The 18,131-nt window shown below is 37.5% G+C and overlaps 1 protein-coding gene across 5 annotated transcripts in view; it reads left to right on the top strand.

Annotated features, from left to right (window-relative positions):
- Positions 1-18,131, top strand: part of PARG (poly(ADP-ribose) glycohydrolase) — a 152,704-nt gene that overhangs the window by 22,742 nt on the left and 111,831 nt on the right. For all 5 annotated transcript variants that reach the window (XM_037804875.1, XM_037804879.1, XM_037804876.1 and 2 more), the window contains one exon: positions 2,160-2,234. In XM_037804875.1, coding sequence (XP_037660803.1) covers positions 2,160-2,234 — 75 coding nt within the window. The remainder of the gene's footprint in view (positions 1-2,159; positions 2,235-18,131) is intronic.

Here is an 18,131-nt window from a genome sequence, read left to right as displayed (position 1 = left end):
TCTAGCCATTCCAACACACCAAAACCTAAAAAGTATTATTTATGTAGTACGTAAGAATGTCCACCAGAGTGACCTCTCTACTCCATTTGAAATCTCTCAGCCACTGAAGCTTTATTTCATTTCATTTTGCAACCCGCTTTTGGTCAAGGAGATATTCTCAGTCCCACGATGCCGGGTCCAGATTCATCCCTGGGAGCCACACCCTGCGTTGCCAGGGAGATTTACACTCCTGGGAGTCAGGTCCCACGTAGGCAGGAGGGGCAGTGAAATCACCTGCCAAGGTGACTTAGAGAGAGAGAGAGGGCCACATCTGAGCAACAAAAAGCACTCAGAGGGAGACTCTTTGGCACAGTTACAAGCAGACCTAGCCTCTCCCCTGCAGCAACAAGCTTCATAGGGGCAAGCCCCAAGACAGAGGGCCCAGCATGTCAAGCCGTCAGTCCCCAGTGCCCATGAGAACATCAGCAACAATCCAGGAGAGGAAGTCGAACACCCCCGCATCCTCCCCCAGCTCCTCAGGGGGGCCCCAAGTGTGTATTTTTATTCTCTGCCCAATCACCCTGGGATGTGTCGCTATTTCATTCTAACCTATACAGACCTACCATATCTCACTTCCTATTCAAAGTTCCATGTAATTGTGGTGTTTGAACAAACTGATTGTAGAAGTTATATTGTTTAGAAAATATAGAACTTATACCAAATAAACATTTCTTCGCTTGGTCTCACATGGAAGTTGAAGTTTTAACACACAGTAAGTTTCAGTCTTTACTCTTTGGCCCGATTTGCCCCAGTCTTAACCAGATCTGCTTCATTCATATATCTAATTGAAGTCTGGGCTCTTTTTCAGATTTTTTTTTTTTTTTTTTTCCTAACAGTTGCTGTATGCGTTAATACTGGTATTCATACCTGCTGAGCTCTAGCTCTGAGTTTCAGGTGTCATACAGATACCCAGTGTTCCAGAGACTGATCAGGTTGTACACCAAGGGATCAACCTCTAACCTGATAGAGTTTGGAGATAGCCATTACAATTCAGGAATAGATTTGACTGCTGCAAGAGCTTACAATCTAGGGACCATTACAATAATCATTTCCCTGTTTGGCTGTGCTCTAAGATTCAATTCTGAATTTATGCATTGTAGTTAGTCCATTTGTGAGGCATTATAGTGTTTGCCTTTGTTTCTGGCATACTTCTAAGTGTTAGTTTTTTTAAAACCTATTCAATGATGAGGAAATTTGAAAGGTTAGTAATAATCTAACACATTGGTTTTCAGCCTTGTGTATTCCTTCAGTAAAAAAGATCTTTGAGTGTGTATTACCAGTATAAAATAAAGTTATTGATAAACTCAACATATTTATTACTTTATCAATATAATGTTAAGATATATTAATACACTATAATACTACATTGTAAAACAGAAATTTAAAAAAATGAGATAAAATGTAATTATGGTAATTGTCTTTTTGCATACCTAATGGATTGTCTTATACATTCCCCACTGTGGAGACAGGGTGTATATTACTTCCTGTTCAGACCAGTAGGTGGCAAACTGTTTTGACTTTTTCCTTCTACCTAAATAGTAATTTATGTTGGAAATTGCTGAGGGATGATAACTGTTTATATGTAACTTATAAAAATAGCTGCCAATAAAGGAAACAAAGACACATCTTATGCTTTAGGGCATTGTTTCTCAATCTGTTTTTTTCCTTATAGCCCTCCCCATTCAGGAGCTTGTTTCCTTAATCATAACTCTCTCACCCGCCCCCCCCAATGAAATTTTAATACTACAAATATACTGTATACCTCTCTGTGTACTATGACCCCTTGGAGGGCCACAAACCATTGTAATATATAAGTTTTTAAATCCATCGAGATCCAATTTTTGTCCTTTGGGAATGATATCACCCCTGTTACAAATGCATGCTTTAGGGTAATTATGATTTTTCTTTCCCCTATTACTTGACCCTTCTAATCCCGTATTTCTTAAGTGAATTAGAAATTAATGTGTATGTCCATAGGCACTAATGTGGAGTAGTTAATGGTAGGAGGAAGTTTGTCCAGCATTAAGAAATTTACTATAAGTAGTTCATAACGGAGACAGGCTATTCATAGATAGTACACTTGGCTATATGATGAGTTTTTGTTTATGCTTTTTCCATAGGATGCTATACTTAAATACAATGTGGCATATTCTAAGAAATGGGACTTTACAGCTTTGGTCGATTTCTGGGATAAGGTAAAAGTATATTTATTTCTTTAACTATGAAAATAATATGATGACTTTATAAGAAGATTTGGAAAAAATACCCATAATACTATCACAGTAACAATTCTCATATTTTATTTCTTTGAATTTCTGCTGATGTATTTTTGATGCCTATTTTAGGTAGGTATGATTAGGACTTAATTCTGAATTTTGCTTTATTCTCTATAATATGCATTTTCTGTTATTTTATCATGCCACTGTCAACATTATCAATGACTGCATAATATTTCATTACAATTTTTAGACTGAACAGTTCCCATATTCTTAAACATCTCGGTTGCATTCAGTTTTACTCTGTCCTCAATAACACTGTAGAAATATCTTTACACACATACACACAACACATACATGTTTTTACTTGATTCCCAGAAATGGGACTGGGTCAAAGGGCAGAAACTTTTGTGGCTGTGGATACATGCGGAAAGTCATTTTCCACAGGGCATTGTGGCAATATACTATACCACCAGCAACGGGTAAGAATGCCACTTTCATCGTACTTTTAGCAGAAAGAGCGTCATCCATTTTAAAAAAATAGCTATATATATATGTATATTTCTAACAGTTTACTTTGAAATAATTATAGTTCCCAAGAAGTTACAAAGAAATGTACAGGGAGGCCCTGTGCATTTGCAGTCCATGTGAACCAGGAAATCAATACAGCTTATTTAGATTTCACCAGTTATATGTGTACTTATTTGTGTGTGTGTCTGTGTATGTGTCTAGTGTTCTGTGCAGTTATATCACATATAAACATAGCTTCTGTAACCCCCACCACAGTCAAGATACAGCACTGCGCCATCTCCACCTGACTCACTGGTACTACCCCTTAGAAGCCCACCTACCTCTTTCCAACTCCTAACAACCACTAGTCTCTTCTCCAGCTCTATAATTTTGTTATTTCAAGAAGGTTACATTATGTAACTATTTCAAATTGGCTTTTGTCACTCAGCATAATTCCGTTGAGGTCCATTGAAATTGTTGCATTCATCATTAGTTCCTCCTTTTCACTGCTGAGTAGTATTCTATGGTACGGATGGACCTCGGTCTGTTTAACCAGTCACCCACTGAAGGACATTTTGGTTGTTTCCAGTTTTTGGCTAGTACAACTAAAGCTGCAATGAACTTTTGTGTACAGGTTTTTGCATGAACATGGGTTTTTATTTCTCTGAGATAAATGCCCAAGTGTACAATTGCTGAGTCATATGGTAAGTATATTTTTAGTTTTAGGGGATGACTGCCAAGCTATTTACCAGAATGGCTGTGCCAAGAAATGGCACTATACTTTTGCTAATAAGCCAAAAAAAAAAAAAAAAAGATACTTTCATAAACAGTCTGTTTTTAAAAATATTTACAGTGCAGTTCTTCTGCTCTTAGGTAATTTTAGTCATCTTAATAAGGCCTCATTTATTAATTCCAGAAACTGAAAGTGATTTTGAATTGAAATATTTTCACTGTTAACCAATGTGGATTACCTAATAGGGAATAATTATTGAGCTCTGAACATATCTTATGCCGTTTCTTTTTGTTGGGACCTTTCCCTCTCTGGTCTTTTATCCCTCACAATCTATGTAATACTTTATATTTTACATGTAGTACTTTATATTTTACATAATGGTGTTGTATAGTCTGTCTCCTTTGTTACTATAACTCTGTGAAGTAAATCAGATGATTATTATTTTTCCTGTTGCACATACGAATCTGATGAGATTCGGAGATGGAATTTCTCAGCCGAGGTGACATAGTTTGCCAGTGGCAGGGCAGCCTAACCTATCAGTGTTCATCCCACCATTGCATGCAGGCATGCTGTACAGTCCCTCCCGTCCTACCTGCTGCCCCATTTCCTCTGTAGGTTGGAACTGGAGATGCCCCTCTCTTTTCTCTTTTCTCTGTTGAAGTCCTGTCTCCCCAGGCTCACATATTCCTATCTGTCCCCTCCAAAATGAGATTTCACCTGTCTTTAAATGTCCATGACAGTTTTTTATTTATCTTGTGCCACTCCTGCTCTTTACCTTGTTAAATTCATGAAATGTTGACATCATCTAGTAAGTTACAAGTTTCTTGGGGCAAAGACAGTATCTTACTTGGCTTTGGTGTCTCCTCTAGTACCTAGTGCAGTACCTGACCTACAGCGAGTGCTCAGTAAATATATATGGACTTGATTACAACAGGAGATCAGGCAGCCACTGGTTTTCAGGGTTACCAAAGTCAGGAGACTATTTTCTAGAAGTAATGATTCAATTTAATAAAATTATTGCTTCTGATTCCTGCCCCCACTCCCTGCCCATGTGCATGACACACCCATTTATAATATTCTTCCCCTCCTCCGAGCGCTTTTAGCCAGTGATGTTCCATTGTTATCATCAGAACCGCAGGAGGTAATTCAAAAAGAGAGTGGTTGGTTAATTACATTGTCAGGAATCAAACATTAAAATTACTGTGAATCTTTTTAGCTAATGGTTCCTATAATTTGGAAGAACCTGACAATGTGAAAATGCAATTGATAGTGGTAAAAATAACACGCCCCCTCCCTTTTTGTCTAAATGATCTCACAAAGTGTTTGTGAGGCAGCATGGTGCCCAGCAGTGTTTCCGCTGAGTTAATGTGCACCTGACACCCCTGCAGGCTTGCTAAAACAGTCCCCCTGAGTTTCTGACTCAGTAGGTCTGGAGTGGGACCTGAGACTTCATATTTCTAACTAGCTCTCAGGTGATGCCACACCTGGTGGTTCAGGAACCAAATTTTGAGAACCACAGATAGAGACAGGAGCCTGGGCTTGGGCTTGGGAATGAATGCTGTACAGTCCCTCCCGTCCTACCTGCTGCCCCAGGTATGGGTTCTTGGTCTCAACTCTGTATGGCCTTGGGTGAGTTACATGATCTCAGAGCCATGGGGTCTCCATTTGTTACATGAACAAAATAGCTGCTATGTACCTTACAGGCATATTTTAAGACTCCAATTAATGTATCTGAAATCAACTTTTAAAATTCTAGAGTGATCATCACATTTGTTGTTACTTTTTCAATTCTGAAATCAGTTTGTTTTTGACACTTAAAAATAAAACTTTTTCATAATTACATAATATCTGAATTGCAGAAAACTTGAAAAAATACAGAAAAGCAGGACAACGCCACCCATGATTTTTCTACTCAGAAATAATCAATTTCTAGAAAATGTAGAAATGGAAAAATGTAAGTGTAAATTTACATTTCTAGAAAATGCAAATTTAATGTAAATTTGAACTTCTAGAAAAAAATATAAATTTAAATTTGCATTTCTAGAAATGTAAAAATGCACATTTTTAGGAAATGTAGTTCCACCCGTCTTTGCAAATTCAATATGGATTTTTAATTGTTATTTTACAGTGAACATCTTGGTGCCTGGGTCTTTGGTATCATCAATTATTTCTTTAGAATAGATTCCTAGGAATATAATTATTGATCAAAGGCTCTGCTGATTTCGCGGCCTTTAATCTGTATGCCAGTTTATGTTCCTACAGGGTAGTGCTGGTGCCTGGTTCTCACTGGCAGTGTGGAAATCCTGCATCTCTGTGCCCGCCTCAGGATGTTTAAAAGGTGATAACATGAAAGCACCCCGTGCCACATTTTGTACAGAGTAAAGGCCTGCTATATTTGTTAACTTTGTTTCCTAAGAAACTGCACCTAAAAGATATTCAGTTCCTTTGGAAAAGAAATTTGGGTCAGGATTAAGTAATTTCCTATCAGCTATAGTAGTATAAGTGAGGGGTATGAGAGTTCTCCCATTTAAATGACATTCTCAGGCTCTAGATAATTTTAACAATAAATCTTGGGTCTTATAATCTAAATTATAAATTTGAAATTTAACTTGCAAAATGTTTGAGATCATTTATCTCCTGGGTATATCTGCTGTATACTGCATTTTCCCAAGACCTAAAGAAATTTTTCAGCTGCTTTTGAGGAAGGAAGAAAAGGAAATAATATTTGTGAAGGGCATAATTGTACTAAAGGGAATATATTTATTATCTCATTTAATTCTCAAACACGTTTGTAAGTGTAGGTAGCACACTCAGTTTAGAGAGGAAAAATTAATAAGGTTCAGAGACATTAAGTAACTTAATACCAATATTATACAAATATAAGGGAGAATCTAGATTTGATCTCAGTGCGGTCCTACACAAAATCAGTAAGCAGTAACTATTCATTGAATACACAAAGTATTAGACTCCAGAGCCTGTTTTCTTTTCACTATACTTTGATTCTTGTTCCCTAAAGAAAACTGAACAAGCCTGCGCTATGAAAGATATGGAATTGATTGAAAATGCCTTATTCTCAGAAAGCAGGGGCACTGGACATATCCATAGATGACTAATAATTAGGCAGAGTGGAGGGCATACTCTTAATATAAGAGTTGAGTGTCATGGAAGGGCAAAAGGGTTGTATTTGGGGCACTGGGTAAATGTTATAGAAGACGTGGTATTTGGGTGTAAAGCGTGTAGAGAAGAAATGGTTACAGGGAGTATATTTATTACACAAATAGCATGTTAAATGTACTGGCTTCTTTCACTTAGCATACTGCTTTCAAGGTATGTTGTAGCATGAAGCAATACTTTTTATGGCTGAATAAAATTCCATTGTATGGTGTGCTGGTTTGAATCTATTATGTACTCCAGAAAAACCATGCTCTTTTAATCCAGTCTTGTGGGGGCAGACTTATTGTGGGTGGGACCTTTGATTAGATGAATTCCATGGAGATGTGACCCACCCATTCAAGGTGTGTTTCAATTAGTTTACTGGAAGCCTTAAGAGAGCTCAGGGAGAGAGACTGAGCTCAGAGCTGACACAGACCTAGATGCTTGGAGATGCAGACAGAGAGACATTTGGAGATGCTAAGCTGAGAGATGAAACCGAGTTTGCCCCAGAGAAGCTGAGTGAGAACCCCCAGACACTTAAAGTCACTGAAATCAGAAGCTGAAAGCAGAGCAACCCGGGAGCACAGGACTAGCAGATGCCAGCCACGTGCCTTCCCAGCTGACAGAGGTGTTCCGGATGCCATTGGTCTTTCTTCATTGAAGGTATCCTCTTGTTTATGCCTTAGTTTGGACACTTTTTTGGTCTTAGAACTGTAAATTTGTAAGCTAATAAATCCCCTTTACAAAAGCCAATCCATTTCTGGTATATTGCATTTCAGCAGCTTCAGCAAACCGGAACATATGGTTATACTGCATGTTGTTTATCCGTTCATTGGTTGATGGACATTTGGGCTGTTTCTACTTTTTGGCTATTGTGAATAATACTGCTATCAACATGTGTGTACAGGTTTTTGTGTAGACATATGTTTTCAATTCTCTTGGATATATACCTAGGGGTGGAATGCTGGTCATATAGTAACTGTTTAATATTTTGAGAAATTACCAACTGTTTTCCAAAGTGGCTGTACCATTTTACAATCCCACCAGCAGTGTACAAGGGTTCCAATTTCTCCATACTCCGGCCAACACTTATTATTGTGTGTCTTTTTGGTTATAGCCATCCTAGTGGGTGTGAAGTAGTATCTCGTGGTTTTCATTTGCATTTTCCTAGTCGCTAATGATGTTGAGTATTTTTCCATGTATTTCTTGACCGTTTGTGTATCTTCTTTAGAGAAATGTCTATTCAAATCCTTTGGCTTGTTTATCTTTGTCTTTTATTGTTGAGTTGCAAGATGTCTTATGGATTCACATTCCTTATCAGATACATGATTTGCAAATATTTTTTCCATTCTGAGGGTAGTCTTTTCACTTTCTTGATGGTATTGTTTGCAGCGCATAGTTTGAAATTTTGATGAAGTCCAGTTTATCTTTTTTCATTTGTCTCTTGTGCTTTTGCTACTGTGTCTAGGAAATCAATGCTTATTCCAAGGTTACAGAGATTTAAAACTATGCTTTCTTCTAAGTTTTTTATAGTTTTAGCCCTTACACTTAGGTCCATGATCTATTTTGAGTTAATTTTTGTACATGATGGGATATAGGGGTCCAGTTTCATTTTTTTTGATGTGGATCCAGTTGTCCCAGCCCCAGTTGTTTAAAAGACAATTCTATGTTGAATTTTCTTGGTATTCTTGTCAAAAACCAATTGATTGTGAATGTGAGGTTTTATTTCTGGCCTCTGAATTCTATTGCATTGATCTATGTTTATCCTTATGCTAGTAACACAGTCTTGATGATTGTAGCTTTGTAGTAATTAGGAAGTATGGGTCCTTCAACTTTGTTTTTTTTTTTTTCCTTTTTCTCCCAAGATATGTTTGGCTCTTCTGGATCCTTTGTATTTCCTTACAGATTTTAGGATAAGATAGTTTTTGCAGAAAAGCTACCTGGGAGGGTAATTTTTATGATTGCATTGATAGACTCCGAGCTGATTCTACATCTGGTATTGTACCAGTACTTTCAGGTCTCTTCATCAAGCTTTCAACCATATAGTGTTTAAAGGCAGGCGTAAAGTAAGTAATGGAAACTTTATGGCTATGTCAGGAAATTGAATAAGGAAAGCTATCCTCAGAGTATCCTTGAATCTAAATGTCTCTCACTCTTACAGAGATGTAATTTCTAATGCAATGAAAGGTTGACCAAACAGATATACTCTTTGTCACTAGAGTTATGAGAACATAACCTAAATGGTCCATGGGCATTTTGTAATTTTCATGGCTTAAATTGGATACAGTGGTTAATTTTGGTAAGAACTATTAAATGTGATACCTTGAAATGGCAGTAAAACATGCCATTGGTCAAAATGCCTCTGTCATCTTGCTATGAGGTAAAGTCATCATTTTTTTCTCTCTTCTTAATCAGAATACCCAGACAGGACCTTGTTTCCCCTTTAGCTGATGACCTTGCCCAGTGGTAATATATAGCAAATTTTGATATCTTTAATGTAGGTCATAAATATGAGGTGATAACTGAGGTGCTGATGATAGTTTTACAGTTCTTTAGAGAGAGGAATCATTGCTTGTTTGACCTTCAGATTTTTATTTTCTTCACAAACCTATGAAGGTTTGGAGGAGCCCCCATAATTCTACTAAAGCTTCATTTCCTATTATGTTCAAAAATTTTCTCTCTCTACACATACATACATATACACACACATAATTTTATAGTTATGGCTAGATATAAATGTGTATTTAAAATATTTTATGATTATTATAAAACCTTTTCATGTTATATAGTTTTAAAGTTTTTAGTCTTAATAGTTGCATAATACCCCATCAAACTGATGTATCATTTGAGCAGCAATTCCAATGTTAGAGATTTAAAGAACTCTATTTGTATAAAGCATATATAGAGATTCAAAGGTGCTTCTCCCTGTGACTGCTCTTCTGTCATTAGCAGTGTGCTTAACAAAAGACCTTAGATGTTTTAAATTCAGTTAAGACTTTTCCTGTCCATCAGATCTCCAAAGATATTAGTGTAGAACTTGACCAAGTCATGGTCCATGGGAACAGCACCTCCCAGGCTTCCATTGGTTAGTGAGAAGCTAATGAATACTGACATGAAGTAAACCCGTTTCTCCACCTACTGTTAGACATATACATGGGTGGGATTGGAGGAAGAGAAGGGAGCTGTGTAGTGCAAGGGAAACAATTATTTGTTTAGGTTTTAAATTATAAATGAATTAACCTTGCTTTTCGTTATCTGTGACCATATTCTGGAGTAGGAGTGCTTCTTTATGAAAGTTTCTTAAACATCATTTAGTAACCAAATTTGGAAATTCTTTACTTAAATGTCACATTGAGCTCTGAGTGACTTGCTTTGCTAAGGAAGAATATCAGGTTCAAATTGAACATCATGTCTAGATTAATGTTTTGCAGTTTAGTTTATTTAGGGGCCATTGTTACTTATCTTCTCAAAATCTTTCTGTCGTTAGTTCTTTAATAGATTTATAACTCAAACGCACATACTCATAGGCTTCTAACTCACATACCTTAAAACGTGCAGAGTTAATATCAGCGGTCACTCATGTGGCTCCATGTCATGGCTCTTCCCTGCATACTGTCCAGTCACCAAGGAAGGACCCAGAATTCTGCCGTGCGAGCATCCTTTTTTGGGGTGCAGGTGAGGACTATTACCTAAGCTTTTATTATTTTGTCAGAGCCAAGCAAAGATCACAGAGATCAATCCATTAATTTGTAATTTACGATTATATGTTTAGGGGCTACTGGGTTGAAATAGCAGTGCTTAAGCACTTTTTGCATCTGGAGTGCCTAGTGTTGGTCTTCCTTACCACCAGCTGTTGGAAGTGCTAGGAACAAATAATCTGTGTTTTATGGCCCTCTTGTGTGGTGTTCCATGGAATTAAATTCAAGCACTTGTCTATAATTTATATTCTAAAGGAATCAATACACTTATTGCTGGCATTTTTCACAGGAAATTTATCAAAATGTCCTATATATTAGAAAAGGTTCTCTAGTAGTGTGTTTTATAGATATTTTAAAAAGTCCCGTATTAAGACACCTGTGGCACTGTTTCTTTTCATTCTCAGTGAATTAACTTGTGAAATTTACATAGGACTTCAGAGCCACTGAATTGAAAAGTCCTATGATTGAAGAAGGGAGAGGGTATGTTGAAGAGGTCGCTTCTGTTTCGGGATGCTGGCTTCTATCTTTTGATTTGTGGGGTAGTTAAAAAACGAGTGTCTGCTTCTTGGTTATTCATTAAACAACACATTTTATTCTACTCCTTAAATGTAGATTTCACCATAAATGTAAGCATTAAACTATTCAATTTAAAGAGCTTTAAATTCTAAAATGGATTTGTATAGCCAACTTTTTCAGCAAATAAATTAGTCATTGAAAGGAAACCTAGAAATAAAAGAGTAAGCAAACACTAAGGGTTTCAGTGACTATTTCATCTCCCTGTCCATTTTAGTTTTATATCTGGAGTTGAAAAGATGGAAATGAATAAGCATCTTATTTCCTCCTTCTGTTGGTTTGTCCATAAAGGCTTCCATAAATAGCTAAATGAGTTTGTTGTTGCCGTTGCATTGGTGGCTGCTAAAAGGGCAAGAGACGGCAGTAGAGGAATAAGAGGATACTGAAAAATTAAAAACTGAAAAATTTATACTTTAAAGTAGAAAGGTTTTGTTATGACTAGGTTAGTAATATATTCCTCTTTGGAAGCCACTTTTTTTTTTTTTTTAATCAATACAGCATGCAGTCTATACCTCAGATCAGACATACAAAATAATTTTTTATTGCAACTTAGAAATGGTGCATATTTTGCTTTCACTATTGTTATTAAAATACTGAGTATGTATTGTCACATCAGCTGTTGTCCTGTGACTGGTTGAAGAATGGCTGTTTAAAGCCTCTTTTCCTGTAAATGAGGATCTTTAAATCTATCTGCAGTGAATTTACTTTCTTGTTTATGTGCTATTTAATTTTAAAAAGTTACTTTTAGAAAGTTCACGTTGAGGTTTGAAGGATACAAATTAAGTGGAACAAATTATTATGCCTAAATCATCTTTTTCTTCTGAGTTATGTATAGTTTTTACATTTTAAAAACAGGTACAACATAATTCATCATGCCAAAAATTGAGTCATGTGCTTTGTACCTCTGTATAACTAAAACAGCATTTTTTTTAAACTCATGTGACCATGAAAAACTTAAAAAATATGACAGATCATCAGTACAAACTCAGAAAAAGCAGCACAAACTTGTATTTAAGAACAAAAGAAATGACTTTTTTTTCTTTTACTTAAGTCATTTTTCGTATATACATTCATGGCTAGGGGAATTGTTAAGGTGTGATTCATATCTTTAGTATGTGATTAAAGTTGAAATGTAATATGGTGAAATTATTAGGCAAAAAAAAGAGTAAATCGTCTATCCTTAAGTAACGTAAGAAACACGCAGTGGTTGTATGTTTGTGCGTCACTTGAGCATCGATGTGTTCACGAGTAAGTGGTTATCTTGTGGTCTTCCTTGTCTCCTGGGGCATGGCATACTACACGGGCAGCTTACCTCACTACAGTAATAACTGTATCAAACATACTTAAGGTTTTTTTTATATGTATGAACAATTTCAGAACGAAAGTATTGTTCGAGGATTTTTTTTTTTTCTTTTTTCTCTGTCCATTTTTTTCCCCACCAGAATCTCTATACACATTTCATGTAACACTTGTGTTCTTTAGAGCAATTTGGGAATCACTGACCCAAGGCAACAGGTTATGGTAAGCACTGTTTCAAATCACAGGACAAATTTCTTTGATCAGTAAGGCTTGTAGCCTTCCACTATGGCCTTTTGCTGTGGTAATGCCAAAGCGAATTTCTGAATGTATATAAAAATACTGCTTCTTAGCTTCTGATTTGCAATTCTTCCTGGCTAATCTGTTTTCTGGGTCTTTCTTCAAAGCTTAAAAATTTTGAAGTGTCCTTGTTATATTTGCCATAAAGAGCCTGTAGCAAACTCCTAAATCAAATGAAAGCAGCCTTGAATGTTTCATAAGACTACAGCTAATGTCTTTATCTCTCTAGCTTTCGAACCTCTGATTTGGAGTTCAGTGGAAATTTAACCTTTTTGGACTTGTTCACTTAGTGACTCACAGTCTCTGGAATCAATAAGGTCTGCATTACTTTACAGCTCAACTTAATTTAATTCATGAGGAATGTAGGAGTCAGAGCTAATCAAAGTCACTAAAATATTAAAACAGGCGAATTGTGACTTTGAGATTTGTATGACACATACGGAATTTTCCTCCCTGATTGGGTTAATGTGTGCTTTTAGGTTGGGGTGTTTGTTGGAGCTGTAGCAGTCATGATTGATTTTAAATAGTGCCATATCTCAGAGGCCTAATTGCTTCAACTGGAACCAGGCACCCTGCTTTATAGACTTTCTGAGTTATGGAGGATCAGTCCTAGTCCAGCCTTCCGTACACTAGATCACTAAGATTGTTGGAGTAATTATTTTGTGAAACATTGTCTGGTTATATTTAAGTGTGTGTAAGAGAAGGAAGGTGGAAGCTGTAGGTACCTACAAGTGAAAAATCCATTTAGTAGTATTTCTCCTGTATTCTCATAATTAAATTGTGCTAGGTAATTCAAGTTTTATAACTCCAACCTTTAATTTATTTATTTGAGTTAAATAGCAGTGGAAGCCATTCCTTTTAAATGTTGTGTGGCATTGGTCTCATTATTCAGAAATCTTTTCTGCTAGAGGGGTGGCAATAATTCCATGATCAAATCTCCCATAATTTATATCTCTTTATCAACTAGCTCTGTTTTTTTTTAATCTTATTTTGTTTATACAATTTGACATATCTCTTGATTTATGATTTCTGCTAAATAATTTACATTTACTCTTCTTATTTTTCTATTCATTAAAAATATATTTGCTATTCTTTTTGGGTAAGCTCCTAACGTACCTACATGTAAGATCTCCTGTTTGACACTGGAAGGACTTTTGTAGTATAAAAAATAGGATTAAAAAAATGAAGTAGGATAAAAATAATATAAAGTAAAATAAAAGTAATAAGTAAGTAAAAACAGAATGTTAGATCTGCTTTTTAAATTTACATACTGTTTCATTGTGTAGCCTGTATAAACAAGCAGTAAGCTGGGTTGGAAACACTAAATAGATCTACACTATCCTCATGAGGCAGAGAGTATACTGTTGGCACCACGATAGCTACATGGCAATTGCACGTACACTGAGCCAGTGATCTTTCTCCGTAGTTGAGTGTTGATACTGGTACTGAAAGGTACTTGTCCATGATTTATTGATATTGTAATGACAGGTAATGATTAACTGCATGAGGCAGTTAGATTCTCTGCTGGCTGAGCAATTATTCTTTATAGCATGAAAGAAGTTTTTAGTAAGCTGGGTGGTGTTGCCTCAGTGCTCTTTGATTACATGAAGCGTACAATATGACGATATTTTCTGCACCAAGAAGTATTTCCAGCATAACAAAATATGGAATATTTTCAATTAAATTCCAAAGTGATATATATTGAGGTAACCCTTGCTGTTGGTCTAATCAGCCCGAGTCCTGGAAAGCCCAGCTCAGAGATGAACAGGTGAGATAGCTTCCACTGGGAGTGGAATGTTGATCCCCCTTGGGGAGCATGGCCCTGGACACAGCTGCTTTTCTCGGAGTTGATTCGTGTTTCCCTTTACCTCTTTTCCTTCCTCCATTCCTGCTGTTCATGAACATTGCTTAAGTTGCAGACCACTCCAGCTGCAATTCCCTGGCAAACTGTCATCCATTCCAGGCTTGGCCATGCCTCCTTCCCGACTTAACCTGGCTGCAAGGCTGCCTTGGAGATAGCTCCTCTTTGTTTGCGGGAACACCTTATTTGGTTATCTGTGGTGGAGACTGTGGTGGTGCTTATTATTGAGCACTTTACTCTGTGCCAAGCACAGTGCTAAGCAGTCCATTTTAGCTAATTAATTCTCAAAACAACCCTGTTAGCTAGACTCCATAAATGTTCCTGTTTTACAGATGGAGAACTCTGTAAGTAACATGTTCAGGTGGTGAAGCAGGATTTGAATCTAGGTGCCTCACACTCCAGCCTTAGCTCTTAACTACTGTACTCTGTTGTGGTGCTGCTCATCTGTGATAGATTTTGCCACCCAGGAGACATTTGGCAGTGCTTGGAGAAATGTTTAGTTCTCACAGCTGAGGAGGGGAGTGCTACTGGTATCAGGTGGGTGGGGGCCACAGATGCTGGTAAACATTCTGCAGTGCAGGGGACAGCCCTCACAGCAAAGAATGACCTGCCCATCAGGTCAGTAGTGCCAAGATTGAGAAACCCTGCTCTACTGCAGTGGTTCTTAAAGTGTTGACCCTAAACTGGCAACGTCAGCTTCACCTGGGAACTTGATAGAAATGTACAGAACCCAGAAACTCTGAGGGTGAGCTCAGCCATGCTCTGCAGATGATTCTGATGTACAATAAAGTTTGAAAACCACTGCTCTTTCTACAGATTTGATCACCTTTCTCGAACCTCTCCTTTAGTATCCAGGCCCTCAACTTCTTTAACTTAACTGAAAGCTTTTCCTTTTGGCCGTTTTTCCTTCTCAAGGGGGACTTGCCAGAATGAAGAGAAGGCGCTATCTCCTCAGCCCCGCTGCTGATTCCTGCCTGTTTTGGTTAAATTGTTTAACTCCTGTCCCAGATCATGAAAACCCCAGAGTGATAAATATGGGTCTGGGCTGAGGAGGTGTCGGCCTCTTTCATCTGGGAGCTGCAGCACAGGCCATGAGAGTTGGTCTTTCATAGCACCTAGGAAGAAGCTGAGACCCTGGGGCAATTGGAAATGATTAGGGAAAAGAGGAGGACATTACAGAAACCAGGTGAATAAAGCCAGGGAGGCCCAGTGAGTTCAAAGATGTGAATTATAGATAGAAAGAAGAGGAGCTTAGAAAAATTCCCTAGAAGAAGGGGGCTCTAGTGGCCTTAGACCTGGCATCAGTTAAAGGGACTGCTTAAGGAGGGCACCTGCCAACTTCCAAAAGCCTTTGTCCGTTCGACTCCTTTGCTATCTGGTTATAGACCCTCTTCCCATTCATGTTATCTGCCACTCTTTGACCTCTTTTCCTCTCAGCCCTGTTAGTTGGCATCAGCTTGGGTAACTCTGGTTTATAGTCATGTTGATGACCCATTTATTAGTCAGACCCACATCTCTGTTTGAGACCCTCTACTTTAGAAATCTGTATGACCACATGACTACAGCTTGGCCTTGATTATCCCCTGGGCCGGTTCCTTCTCGAAGGTTTGAATTCCTCCTGTCACATCCTCCTAGTTTTCTACTCAACTTATCCCTACTGTACTGTTTTTAAGATCTCTCCTGCTTCTAGCAGACCTTTTTTCTTCTGGTCCACTATTTCCCAGGTTGTGTTTCTCAAATACTTCATGAATGAAGAGTTGAATGGTGAAGTTAACAGGAAATGCTGCATATTATATCCTTCTGGGAATGATTCAGAGGGGTAAATAACATGCTAGTTTTGTTTAAGAATTTTTTCCAAACTTATTTATAATCAAAACCGTTTCGATGTAGTGGCTTATGATATCCTTTGTAGCGAGTGTTGAATGGAGAACACTTGGCAGAACCCGGTTGTAGCCTGTTGGCCTCTCCTGCCTTCCTGTCTTTTCCTGCCCTGCCTGGCACCTGCATTTGGCCTTTTCACTCAGATCCTCCCTAGTTCCCAGCATCCTTTGCTTCCTTGACCTTTGGTGTCTGCTAGCTTCCAATTCTGGTAGCACCCAGAAAAAAGCCTGTTTCCTTTGCTCTGTAATAAATGGAGAATTATATATTTTAAAGTCATAAATCTTACTGGGAGGAATCACTGAGAGTCTACGTTATTAAATCTTAACTTCCCTTTGGTTCTTTTTGTCATCTTCTACATTTTTCTCATTACTCTTTAGTTCTGAATGTTTTCATTGTTCTCTAGACCTCACTCATACTCCACTGTCCATCTCCTACTTTACTTACCACCTCATTGAGAAGTTTGAGGCTGTCTGGAATGTAAGTTCTTTCATTTTGGACTTTTTATTGTTCTTCATTCATCACGTTCTTTCTTGTTATCTCAGAAGAAAAGCCAGCCTTACTCCATTTCACTCAGGATGTCCAACAGGATTATACTTTGAGACACATATGTCAGCTGTATGTTTTCTGACTTTGTCTCTTTTCCCCCTAATGCCTGGTTAACACCTGCTTGTTCTTTTGTGTTATGTGTGCCTGTCACTTCTCTAATTGACTTTTTTTTTTTTTTTCATTTTTATTGAGATTGTTCAGATACCATACAATTATCCAAAGATCCAAAGTGTACAATCACTTGCCCCTGGGTACCCTCATACAGCTGTGCATCCATCACACTTAATTTTTGTTCAATTTTTAGAAACTTTTCATTACTCCAGACAAGAAATAAAGTGAAAGATGAAAAAAGAAAAAAAGAAAAGGAAACTCTAAACCTCCCCTATCCCTAACCAACCCCCCTCAATTGTTGACTCCTAGTATTGATATAGTACGTTTGTTACTGTTCATGAAAAAATGTTGAAATACTACTAACTGTAGCATATAGTTTGTAATAGGTATATAGTTCTTCCCTATATGCCCCTCTATTATTAACTTCTAATTGTATTGTCATACATTCGTTCTGGTTCATGAAGTGATTTCTAGTATTTGTACAGTTGATCATGGACATTGCCAACCATAGGATTCAGTTTTATACATTTCCATCTTTCGACCTCCAGCTTTCCTTCTGGTGACATATATGACTCTGAGCTTCCCCTTTCCACCTCATTCACACACCATTCAGCACTGTTAGTTATTCTCACATCTTGCTACCAACATCCCTGTTCATTTCCAAACATTTAAGTTCATCCTAATTGAACATTCTGCTCATACTAAGCAAGAGCATCTACATTTCTTCCACAAGGCAGGAGGGAGAGTCAAAGAAGGTAGAGAGGCAAAAGAAAGAGGAAACAAAAAAATGACAGCTAGGAAGCAGCAAAAGGAAAAATAACCTTAAATCAAAGTAGAATAACGCATCAGACAACACCACCAATGTCAAGTGTCTAACATGCCTCCCCTATCCCCCCCTCTTATCTGCATTCACCTTGGTATATCACCTTTGTTACATTAAAGGAAGCATAATACAATGATTCTATTAGTTACAGTCTCTAGTTGATGCTGATTGGATCCCTCCCCCAATGCCTCCCCATTTTTAACACCTTGCAAGGTTCACATTTGCTTGCTTTCCCTCGTAAAAGAACATATTTGTACATTTTATCACAATTGTTGAATACTCTAGATTTCACCAAGTTACACAGTCCGTCGTTATCTTTCCTCCTTTCTTGTGGTGTCTCACATGCTCCCCAACTTCCTCTCTCAACCATATTCATAGTTACCTTTGTTCA

Source organism: Choloepus didactylus, chromosome 15 (assembly GCF_015220235.1).
Source record: "Choloepus didactylus isolate mChoDid1 chromosome 15, mChoDid1.pri, whole genome shotgun sequence".
NCBI lineage: Eukaryota > Metazoa > Chordata > Mammalia > Pilosa > Megalonychidae > Choloepus > Choloepus didactylus.
This window is presented reverse-complemented; position numbering and strand designations above follow the sequence as displayed.